At 39.4% G+C, this 10,829-nt stretch overlaps 1 protein-coding gene across 1 annotated transcript in view; it reads left to right on the plus strand.

Moving 5' to 3' along the window:
* The window catches only part of fam184ab (family with sequence similarity 184 member Ab), a 119,036-nt gene extending 109,624 nt beyond the window's left edge, over positions 1–9,412 (plus strand). Inside the window, exons 10-13 of the mRNA XM_070884215.1 lie at positions 3,947–4,064; positions 5,914–6,018; positions 6,201–6,406; positions 8,450–9,412. Of these exons, the coding sequence (XP_070740316.1) occupies positions 3,947–4,064; positions 5,914–6,018; positions 6,201–6,406; positions 8,450–8,477 (457 nt within the window). The 3' untranslated portion in view covers positions 8,478–9,412. The remainder of the gene's footprint in view (positions 1–3,946; positions 4,065–5,913; positions 6,019–6,200; positions 6,407–8,449) is intronic.
* Positions 9,413–10,829: the final 1,417 nt, after the last annotated feature.

Here is a 10,829-nt window from a genome sequence, read left to right on the forward strand (position 1 = left end):
TTACATCACCCCTTAATCTCCGATATTCAAGGGAATACAAACCTAGACTATGCTATCTGTCCTCATAATTTAACTCTTTTAGCCCTGGTATCATTCTGGTGAATCTGCGCTGCACCCTCTCCAAGGTCAATATATCCTTCCTGAGCTGTGGTGCCCAGAACTGAACACAGTACTCTAAATGGGATCTAACCAGAGTGATGTACAGCTGTAACATCACTTCTATCCCTTTATATTCCAGCCCTCTTGAGATAAAGGCCAACATTCAATTAGCCATTTTAATTATTTTTGTACCTGACCACTAGCTTTTAGTGATTTCTGTATCTGGACCCCTAAATCTCACTGCTCATCCACAGTTCCTAGTTTCTCAAACTCGAAAATACTCTATCTTTCTTGGGCCCAAGCTGGATAACCTCACACTTCCCATATAAAACGGCATCTACCACAGTTTTGCCCACTCACATAATCTGTCCCTTTGCAATTTTCTGCTACACTACACTATACTACACTATTTACTGTGCCACCTAACTTAGTCATCAGCAAACTTAGATATACGGCTCTCTATTCCTTCGTCCAAGTCATTTAAAAATACAGTGAAAAGTTGAGACCCCTGGGGGTCACCACTAGTCACATCCTGTCAATTTGAGTACACACGCACTATCCCTACTCTCTGTCTCCTACCACCTAACAAATTCCCTATCCAAGCTAATAGGTTGTCCCCAATTCCATGCACTCTCATTTTTGTGAACAGTTTTTATGTGGAACCTTGTTGAATGTCTTCTGGAAGTCCATATAAATAAAATCCATGGACTGTTTTATCCACCACATTTGTTACTTCCTCAAAAAATTCAATTTCGTTAGGCATGACTTACCCTTTACAAATCCATGCCAGCTCTCTCTGATCAGTTCATATTTGTCTAAATTATCTGTCACCGTCCTAATAACAGATTCTACTAACTTTGCCACAGCTGACATTAAACTAATAGACCTATAATTTCCGAGTTGATCTCTTCTGTGATATTGAGTCATATTAACTAGAATGGTCCCAGATTCAATCACTGGGTCTGCACTGAGGTGGGTGGTAGGAAGGAAATGAATCAGTTTGGGCTCACACTGCTATGCAGGGACACCTGCTGGAAAGTGTATGCAGGTTGTTAGGTGAACATCAGGCTTGGCTGTGATGCACCCACTCCCTTCTTTCCCTTCTTTCCACTCACACATTTAAAAAGGCTGCAAATGCACTACTGAGGCTCGCACTTGGGAAATGGCCTCTTGGCAAGGTATTCACGAGCTTCTGGCACATGTGGAATCATACCCAAGCATGCATTAGCGTTATCTGGATCAAATATGGCATACACCAGGTGTGGATAATTATTCTAATTTCAGTTTCACTCTGTAGTAGATTGCCAAACTGGTGTCAGATTTGAATGTGTGTTTCTGCTGCATGCTCCTGTATATTGGGAGTTGTATAAATGAACAATTGTTTTGACTAAATTTAAGGGAACGTACTAGCTGTTAAAGAATCTTAATCTAACATGATGAAACCTGGTCTCACTTGTGTTATTGTGATTATAGTCTTTAACGGTGATTTTAATCCTGACCACTCAATTTACGCCAAATGGAGCAGTAAAAATTGCCTGGGAGATTTACCTACCAACGACCCACTTTCTTCCTGCAGTATTCCATTTTAACCTGATCTTCTGAGCAGGCAGGAAGAACACTCACCGCAATCCACGGGGCCCTTCTTTAAATATGCAAATTGAGCTCCGATGACATCATCGGGGTCCAGCTGCTATTTTAATCGGTGGACTGAAGAGGGAAGTTGCTGCAGCTTTCCCACCAGGTAACTTCGCGGGAAGAAGAGCCGGGGCCAGAAGAGGCCCATACAGGTAAGTTTTTTTTTTAAGCTTCTTTTACTTTCCTTGTAGGGCCAGGTGGAACAGAAGTTCTCCCCGGGCCCCAGAAGGAAAGCTTAGGCCTCTCCCCCTCACAATGTTACTCCCTCCACACGTTACCTGAGTGCTGGGGATCATTGGTTCCACCTCGGCGCCAACCTCCTACTGCCTGACATTTCACTCCCACCTACCAGCCAAATGCTGCTTCCAGCTAGTTTCAGATTGACAACTGACCAATGGCATGCAGAAATGACAAGGGAATTCAACTTTCCCGGGCCTCTCACTGCCGAGGTCAGGGCGGTTTGCCACCCACCTCAGCCCCCACCTGCCCGATTCCCGCTCAGAGTTAAAATAGGTCTCTTGTCTTACATTCAGCCTCATTTGTTTTGATTACAGGAGAACTGTCGCCACAAAGCTAGATAAGCACATGAGAGAGAAAGAGATAGAAGGATATGTTGATGGGGTTAGATGAAGTAGGGTATTGAAGGAGGCTCATGTGGAGCATAACCACTGGCGTGGACCAGTTGGACCGAATGACTGGCTTGTTTCTGTGCTGTACAGTCTATGTAATATACAAATCCTCTATTTTAAATTATTATTGTAATTTGTCACTTACAATATCATCTTGTCAGACCTAGTAAATACTACTTTTATTAGGCTGGAATAAATTTGGTTATTGGAGATTGATACTTTTAAGGCAAACACTTTCAACCTTCCATAGACAACATGTGTGACACTGCATTTCCATAACTATAGGCAAACCTCATAGTAAAGGGTTTTCCTGGTCCTGTCCATGACTAAAACTTACAACAATTGGAAAGAAGATCACATTTACAGATTTCCAGCATCCACAGTATTTAGCTTTTAAATCATTATAGGCTATGTTTGCTGCTCCCTCAGTTTTGTAACTGACACCCAATGTTAGCAGTAATTTTATGTGTCATTACATATGCAGCACACAAATTAAAAGTGCAATTAGTACTTCTATCCACATATTGAATATGTATACACAGAGGGAGAGAAAATAGTCTTGTCAAGTGATGTTACTGGAGCACAAAAGGATGCTGATGAGCTTAAGTTTCACATTCACTGGAAAAACCAACTAATCTGTAAACATTTCAACACTTTTTCAAAACTCTCATTCATCCAACAATCACATCGCTGAATTTCAACCCCAACTGGCCTTTGACTGCCATGTTGGTTTCACACCCTACCTGCTTTGGATAAAAATCTCAGTTATTTGTTATTTACAGCAAAACATTCTTAACATACATTTATAATTTTGAAATATTCCCCTTATGCAACTCAAAATAAGAAATTTGTATCAACATAAATATGGAAAATAAATCAACAATTGTGAAAAAGAACACTCAAAATTTCAAATAAACTCACCCATGCCATCTTGCAATACTTGCAACATTATCATCCACACAGGCTTGTTTTTTGAGAGCCCAGGCTTTGAATTCTGCTCTTTTTATGTAGATCCACACAAGTGGCCAGAGAGCTCAGTGACCCTCACTGCTATGTTCTTACTCTTTGTAGTGGTCCCATTGTGTGATTAGAATCTAGTTTCTGCATATCAGAATCATCGAAAAAAAATTGTAAAGATGGAAGGAAGGAAGACATAAAAATGTTAGAAATGAGAACAGGGAGGAAAAAGAGAAAGGGAAAGTTTTTAAAAGCAAAATCCCTGTACAATACAGAGGGTGAGATGCTTGAGGCTCCCTAGACTTGTCATGCAGCTCCTTACTAACGGGCCTCTTCGGTGTCATTCAGCAGGTTTTGCCTTTCCCCCTTTATTGACATCCTCAATTTATTTATTTTCACTTTTGATCCACAAGTCACACCACAGAAGACCCCAAAATCTTATTTTAAAATATTTCAAGACAAATGTGCATTTGTTTTCAATGTTTTTATTAATGATCTTGTGATGACATGGTTTGTGAATCTCTGATTTTCATACAAAATGTATAATTTGGATTCAGCAAATTCTGGACTATCTGAATGCTTATCCTTGGTACATAAACTTGTATAATATGCTTATATTTTTCTAGATTGGAAGAAGCTGAAGAGAAATACAACAACAGAGAATCAAGAGCAGAGGATCTGCAGCTGATCGCTGAGCTAAAGGAAATGATTACAGAACGGGATCAACTCATGAAAAAACTAATAGTGTGTATTTATTAGCCTTAAATGTAGGGTCTGACATAGCCAGGAAGGACAAATGGCCAATAACTAGCTTATAAACTGTATGCAGACCTTTTGGGGACAAAATCATAATTATAGTTTTATGGTTCGGTTGAAAAAATTGTGCCAAGGTTTTTATTTTTGCTTTCTAAGTCTGGTTTTTCAGCATAAATTGAGCTTTCAAAGTTTTAACTGCTGTTAGCCAATAGGTGATTCAAATTTGAATGTATTTCAAATTAAACATTGGGTATGACCAAAGCCATTGTCCTCGACCTCTGCCATAAATTCCATTCTCTCGCCACCAATTCCATCCCCTCTCTGGCAACTGTCTGAGGCTGAACAAGACTGTTTGCAACCTTGGTGTCCGATTAGACTGTGAGTTGACCTGCCGACCCCATATCTTATCCATCACAAAGACTGCCAACTTACACTTCCATAATATCGCCCGTCTCCACCTCTCAGCCCATCTGCTGCAGAAATTCTTGTCCATGCTTACATCCAGGCTTGACTGTTTGAATGCTCTCTGGCTGGTCTAGCTTCCAACCTCTTATAAACAGGAGCTCATTCAAAACTCTGCTCCCCATAGACTAGCTCACGCTATCTCCCATTCATCCTGTGCTTGCTGACCTACATTGGCTCTGCCAATACCTAAATTTAAAAATTCTCATCCTCATGTTCAAATCCCTCCATGGCCTTGCCTCTCCCTATCTCTGTAACCTCCTCTAGCCCTCCAAGAACTATCAAGTGACACTTACTCACCAAGAACTTGCTTACCAATGGTTAATTTGGATTCCACCAGTACCACTTCACTTCAGACCTCCTTTATAGCCTTAATCCCAAATATAGACATGAGATGAGTTGGTGAGGTGAGAGTGAATGCCCTTGACATCAAGGCAGCATTTGACCGAGCGTGGCACCAAGGAGTCCTAGTAAAACTTAAGTCAGTGAGATCAGGGGAAAACTCCAGTGGCTGGAATCATGGTTACGGTTGTTGGAGGCCAACCATCACAGCCCCAAGATATCGCTTGGGCTGTTCCTCAGGGCACCATCATAGGCCCAGCTATCTTTAGCTGCTTCATCAATGACCTTGCCACCATAAAGTCAAAAGTGGAGATGTTCGCTGATTATTGCACACTGATCAGCTCCATTCACAATTCTTCAATTCTTCAGATAATGAAGCAGTCCATGCCCGCATGCAGCACTCCTGACCAATGTTCCTGTTAAGCTGCATGACCAGGAAGCAATCTGGCGGTCCCACACAAACCGTTTGCTGACTTTACAGTGGAAAAACCACACGTGTGTATATTTGAATGGATCTTGCACCCCAAAAAAATTTAGAGGGAACATTGCTCCTGACTCCCCAAAGCCTCTCTACCACCTACAAGGCAAAGTCAGACGTGTAATGCAATATTCTCTTACCTGGATGGCTGCAGCTGCAACACTCAAGAAGCTCAACATCATCGAGAACAAAGAAGTCTGCTTGAACGGAAGCCCATCCACAACCTTAAACATCCACTCCTTCCATTAATGGTCATATCTGGAGATGTCTAAGTCCAAACTGTCTAATTCCTTCCTGAACCTCTCTGCCTCTTTATCTCTCTCTCTCTCTCTCTCTCCTCCTTTAAGATCATCCTTAAACCTATCTCTTTAACCAATCTTTTAGTCACCTGTCGTAATATCTCTGTTGGCTCCATGTCAGTTTTTGCCTGATTATACTCCTGTGAAGTACCTTGGAACATTTTATTGTGTTAAAGGCACTAAATCAGTGCAAATTGTTGTTAAAAGGTATAGTTATAGAATGCATATTTTAATTTCTGATACTTACTTTTAATAGGATGACAAGAAATTTTACCAGCTGGAACTGGTGAATAGAGAAACAAATTTCAACAAAGTTTTTAATGCCAGCCCTAATGTAGGAGTCATCAATCCTCTAGCCAAGGTTTGTTTGATAGGAATATTAATATCTTAACCTGCGTAGTACTCTGTAGTTACCAGGTGAATGTTCAAGGTGAATACTTTTGATCATCCATTTTTACACGATGGATTTATTAAACTGATTAACAATTACATTTCTTTGGAATTAATAGTTTTGTTCCTTAATTTTTCTTGTTTCTATTGCAGCAGAAGAAAAAGAATGATAAAATTGCCAATCGTTTCGTCAGTGCCCCAAATCTAAGTGCGCTGGAATCTGCAGGAGTGGGAAATGGGCAACATCAGCACAATCGCCTGGAGCCAATTCCTAATTCCCCTGTTCATGATATTGGGTTGAATTGCAACAAGCCTCTACCCCAGCCTGTACATCCAAAAGAGGCAAAAAGATTTCTGAGGTGAGCATTCACCTTAACTAGACCATTGAGGTGATGGTACAAAACTGGCCATGATCCAAAACTCCACTTTTGAGATTCAGCATTCAATTACATAAGCTAAGATTGGACAAGTCTTTAGGATAGATCAGTTATTGATTTTAAGCTTACATTTTTGCAATTAAAGCATGCTTTCCCTCTGCTCTGCTATTTATGCTTGAATTTGAAATTAACTTAATGACTGCCTTCTAGTAGATGTGCAGGCCTCATTAATATTGCTCCTTCAATATCCTGATGATTACCACATTTAATTTTAAATTAATTTGTGTTATGCCATTATTTCAACAGTTCTGATGAATATCAGTGAGACTGTTTATGGTGATTTTTTTTTTCTCTCTTTAACCCACGGGCCTTCTTTACTTCCACTACTTTAAAAATGAGCTAGTTACACTGGTTAGAATTACAGTGTAATGATATGAGCAAGCATAACATTTGTACTTTTTTATGAATTTGAAATAATTTTCCATTTTGTAAGATGCACTACCTTTTTTTAGAAAATCCCTTTTGTTACTAAGCAGGACTTAAAAGTTCAGGGAAGAGGATACACCTGAATCTTAAACCTTCTGAAAGCAGTTTTATAATTTTATCCACATTGATGCTTATAACTTATGCAGTATTTTAAACAGTAAAAGTAATAAATAGATTGACCTTGTCTCATAGTGTTTCATTGTACGTTTTAAATAAATATTCACAAAATAAAATGTAAGACCACAATAATTGCCCATGCTGATAAAAATCCACCTGTGGGATAAAAATGCATTGTAAAAATAATTGTTCATTTTTTGCCCTTCGTGATGGAGCATTGCCCACTGAGATTGCGGCATGTGCTGTGCATGGTTTTCCAACCATAAAGATCAGAATATCATGCACTGCATCAACCAGAATATCCAGTGTGTCTTTTCGGTGACCAATGTTCCCCACCAGGAATGCCAAGTGGAAAATTACTCTGCTCCCCGCCCTCCCCATCATCACTGCCCCTCCGGACCCCACCGATTAGAGGCAAAATTCCCCTGTGCTTACGACCCTCGCGATCACCAAAATGACCACTGTGATTCTCGGTCCAACCCTCATGACCCCTGACACCGATCTCCGACCGATGCCCCAGCTCCAGCTCCAAGTTACCTAGCCCTCTGATCCCCAATCCCCGGACCCACTTACCTGAGGGCCACTGCGATGCTAGCAGCAACCTGATTTTCTTACTAATCTTTGCCAACTGACTGTTTCATCACGCCAGCTCCTATAGAATGAGGCCCAAGGTCCAGTATCTGGGGAGTCCATTCTGGTGCAGTGGTTGCATCCTGCGCCCCTCGCTGGGTCACTGTCTTTTATTTCAATTCAAATTTACACTGGAGAACCATGGTGAATTGAAAATAAAACCAAGCTTAATTTAATTGAGACATTTTAACCAAGTTGGCAGTAGAATTCCATTCCAAGTGTAAATCCATCCCAAATCTGTACCTAAATTGGCGTTCACAGTTTCAGCTAAGAACCAAGTGAGCAGAAGTAATTTTGGAGCGTTAGCTTGCAGTGAGAGCTGGGTGTTTAGGTGCATTCTTTAGTCAAAGTTTTTAACTCAGCATTTTCTCAGCTGCATCTCAATTTCCATAATACTGTCACTGCATGAAATGTAAATTATCTTGCCACTTTCAATAATTGTCATCCAGGATAAACATGCACCAAGTAATTGTGAACTGAGGTTTCATGCATCACAGCTGATGATATCATAATTTAATTTGTTGATTCGCTACATATAGTGAAACATGCCATACAACCACCTTCTTCTTAGGCAGTCCCCTGGAGTCAAGGATGACTTGCATGAATATGAGTGCAAGCAAGCTTGGCAGAGGCCACTTTCAAAATAAAATGCACAGTACCTGGTGCGTCAGTGAGTTGGTGGTACTCGTGCATTGTTACCATTGAGTGTTAAATAAGTTTCATGCATGGTTAATTCAATGTCTCAACTGGGTCTTTGAGAAAGAGCCTATCATTTTTTGTCTGTTTTTCCAGCAGGAAGAATGGCTACTTGGAGGTGTGAGGCATGCTGTAGCAGAGAATAACATAGACACATATGTGTTAATTGGTCTCCTGTCACAGAATGGTTTGTGCATGATGTTGCAAGAAGGGAGAAAGTAACACCAGAAAATGAGATTTGTTTTTAAGAGGTTCCGTATTGACCTTTTAAGTCTACAGGCTGCACAGAACTTCCTGATAACTAGTGGAGTAGATCCAGTGGAGTCTCTTTCCCATCTTCAGTAGAAGGTGTGGCTATTTTGACTGCTGAGATAGCTTTTACTTTTAGTGAAAAGTTATGGGTTTAGAACAAAGACAATGGAAGATATAAACAGTTGAGCACTTCATAATGATTACATTACCCGTGAAGCCTCCTCCCCTTTTAAAAATGAGTGAATGGCACTCGACTTTTTCCAGTGTGTGTTCTGATGGAAAAAAAAAATTTCAAAACTGGAATATAAGGTATGTTGTACATATTCTAAATTTTATTTCAGGTTCCAGATCATTTACTCACATCTGTTTAGCCTAGTAGCTTGTGTCGCTACTCTGTCATTAAAGCTGCAGCTTTCACAGCTATATATTTTTTGTCACTTTCAACTTAATTCCATAAATTTAAAATAAAGTGATTACTTTATAATCTGGCCAAATTAAAAATGACCATCTGAAACTAGATTGCTGCAACATATTGTAAATAATTTGCAAAAGCAAGCATAATCTATATGAATTATTTATGATTGTATAGGAGCTGCTACACCAATTTTCTAAGATTTACATATATTTACATATATTACTATATTTAAAAGCAGAAAAGGGAATCGTGCAGCTTTATCTGAAACTCTGAGTGCTTTCATTTCATTTATTTGCTGTTTTATATTTCTTCTTTGCCATTGATTGTATTTGTGGATTTGTTCCTGTTTTAAATTGTTAATTTCTTATCATCTGGGCCTTAGTTGTAATGGCTTACTGTATCTGTATCTTGCTTTGCTTGGTAGCTACTACTTGATGTAAAGCATGCACTTTTTAAATATAAATTTTCTATTTTAATAAATACATTTTGCAGACCAGCTGTTGTTTTGGTTCTGTACTTATGCGTGCGGCATGCTAACCAAAGCATGCTAGTGTCACTAATTAAACTCCTTTTTGCTATGAAGATGTTTTAAACTCAACCTGCATGTTATCTTTTATTTTGGGTTCCTGGGTGTTCTGTATTTTAAAATTATGATTTAGTTCAATTGAACGAAATTGGTGTCATGTTGTACTGATTTGTAATTTGCAGTACTTTGTTTCCTTATCACATAGATATTATCTTGAAAAAATAGGCAATTCACGCCAGCCAGTCCGTACTGGTGTTTCTCCTACATATGAACAATAATGTTAATCCCGTGGCCCATTCTGTTCCCATATCCCTTTATTTCCCTCCCCTTTGATTTAACCTATTAGGCAGGATCTTGCTGGATAAATAGTGCCATGTTAGCAACGCACAGCATTATTAATGCACAAATTGGCCAGCAAATTCAGGGGATTAAGAGATACGCCATGAATTGCGAATCTCCAGAACTGGCTGGTCGATTTATGCCGCTCCACCATTTGCTTAGCACAAACGGCATCTCACCCTTAACCTCCCCATTATTTTTAAGAACTTGCTTGATTTGCACACTAATTGCCCATTAAGCTTGCTGAAGAAAGTTGGGGCAGAAATTTAACAGTGCAAGTACCTTTTTAGTGACATGGTAATGCCAATCAACCTCTCTGCCCAGAAAGAGAAAAATTTTAAATATTTAATCTCATTCTTGCACGTAGTCAATTGTTGTTGAGATTTTAAAAATGTAAAATTTGAAATTTTTGTTTTCTTTCTTTTCCTTTCTGTCTCTTTATTTTCTCTCTCTTAATCCAATCTTTTGTTCCTTCGCTTTATTTATTTTTCTGTACCTGATTTGAAATTGAATTCACCCTCCTTCTTCGTCATTCCTCTGTTTTTTTTTTCTCAATCCTTAAATCTCATTCATTAAGGAGCTGCACTGTTAATTCACCAAGGTTCCAGATGCCCCTTGCCCTCGCCACGCCTTTATCAGCCTCAAATTCTAGCAAGTTACTGCGCAAAAATGTTTTGAAGAATGGAATGCAGAAAAAGGTCTAACTAATGACACGTGTTGAGTTCCAGCAAGACGTGCCCCATTATTAAATGTTGACATGGTCTCTGCTTTAGTTGTTAATTCTGTAAGTGCATTCCACAGCATCGCAACCCTTCAGTGTTTTAAAAAAAAAACTACTTTCTGTCCTTAATCTCTTTCATTTAATCTTATCTATGTCTCCTCATTCTAGACCCCTCAATGACCGGAAATAATGGGGTAGAAATTTATCTTGGGCAGTATCACAA

The sequence above is a fragment of the Pristiophorus japonicus genome, chromosome 7 (assembly GCF_044704955.1).
Source record: "Pristiophorus japonicus isolate sPriJap1 chromosome 7, sPriJap1.hap1, whole genome shotgun sequence".
Lineage (NCBI taxonomy): Eukaryota > Metazoa > Chordata > Chondrichthyes > Pristiophoridae > Pristiophorus > Pristiophorus japonicus.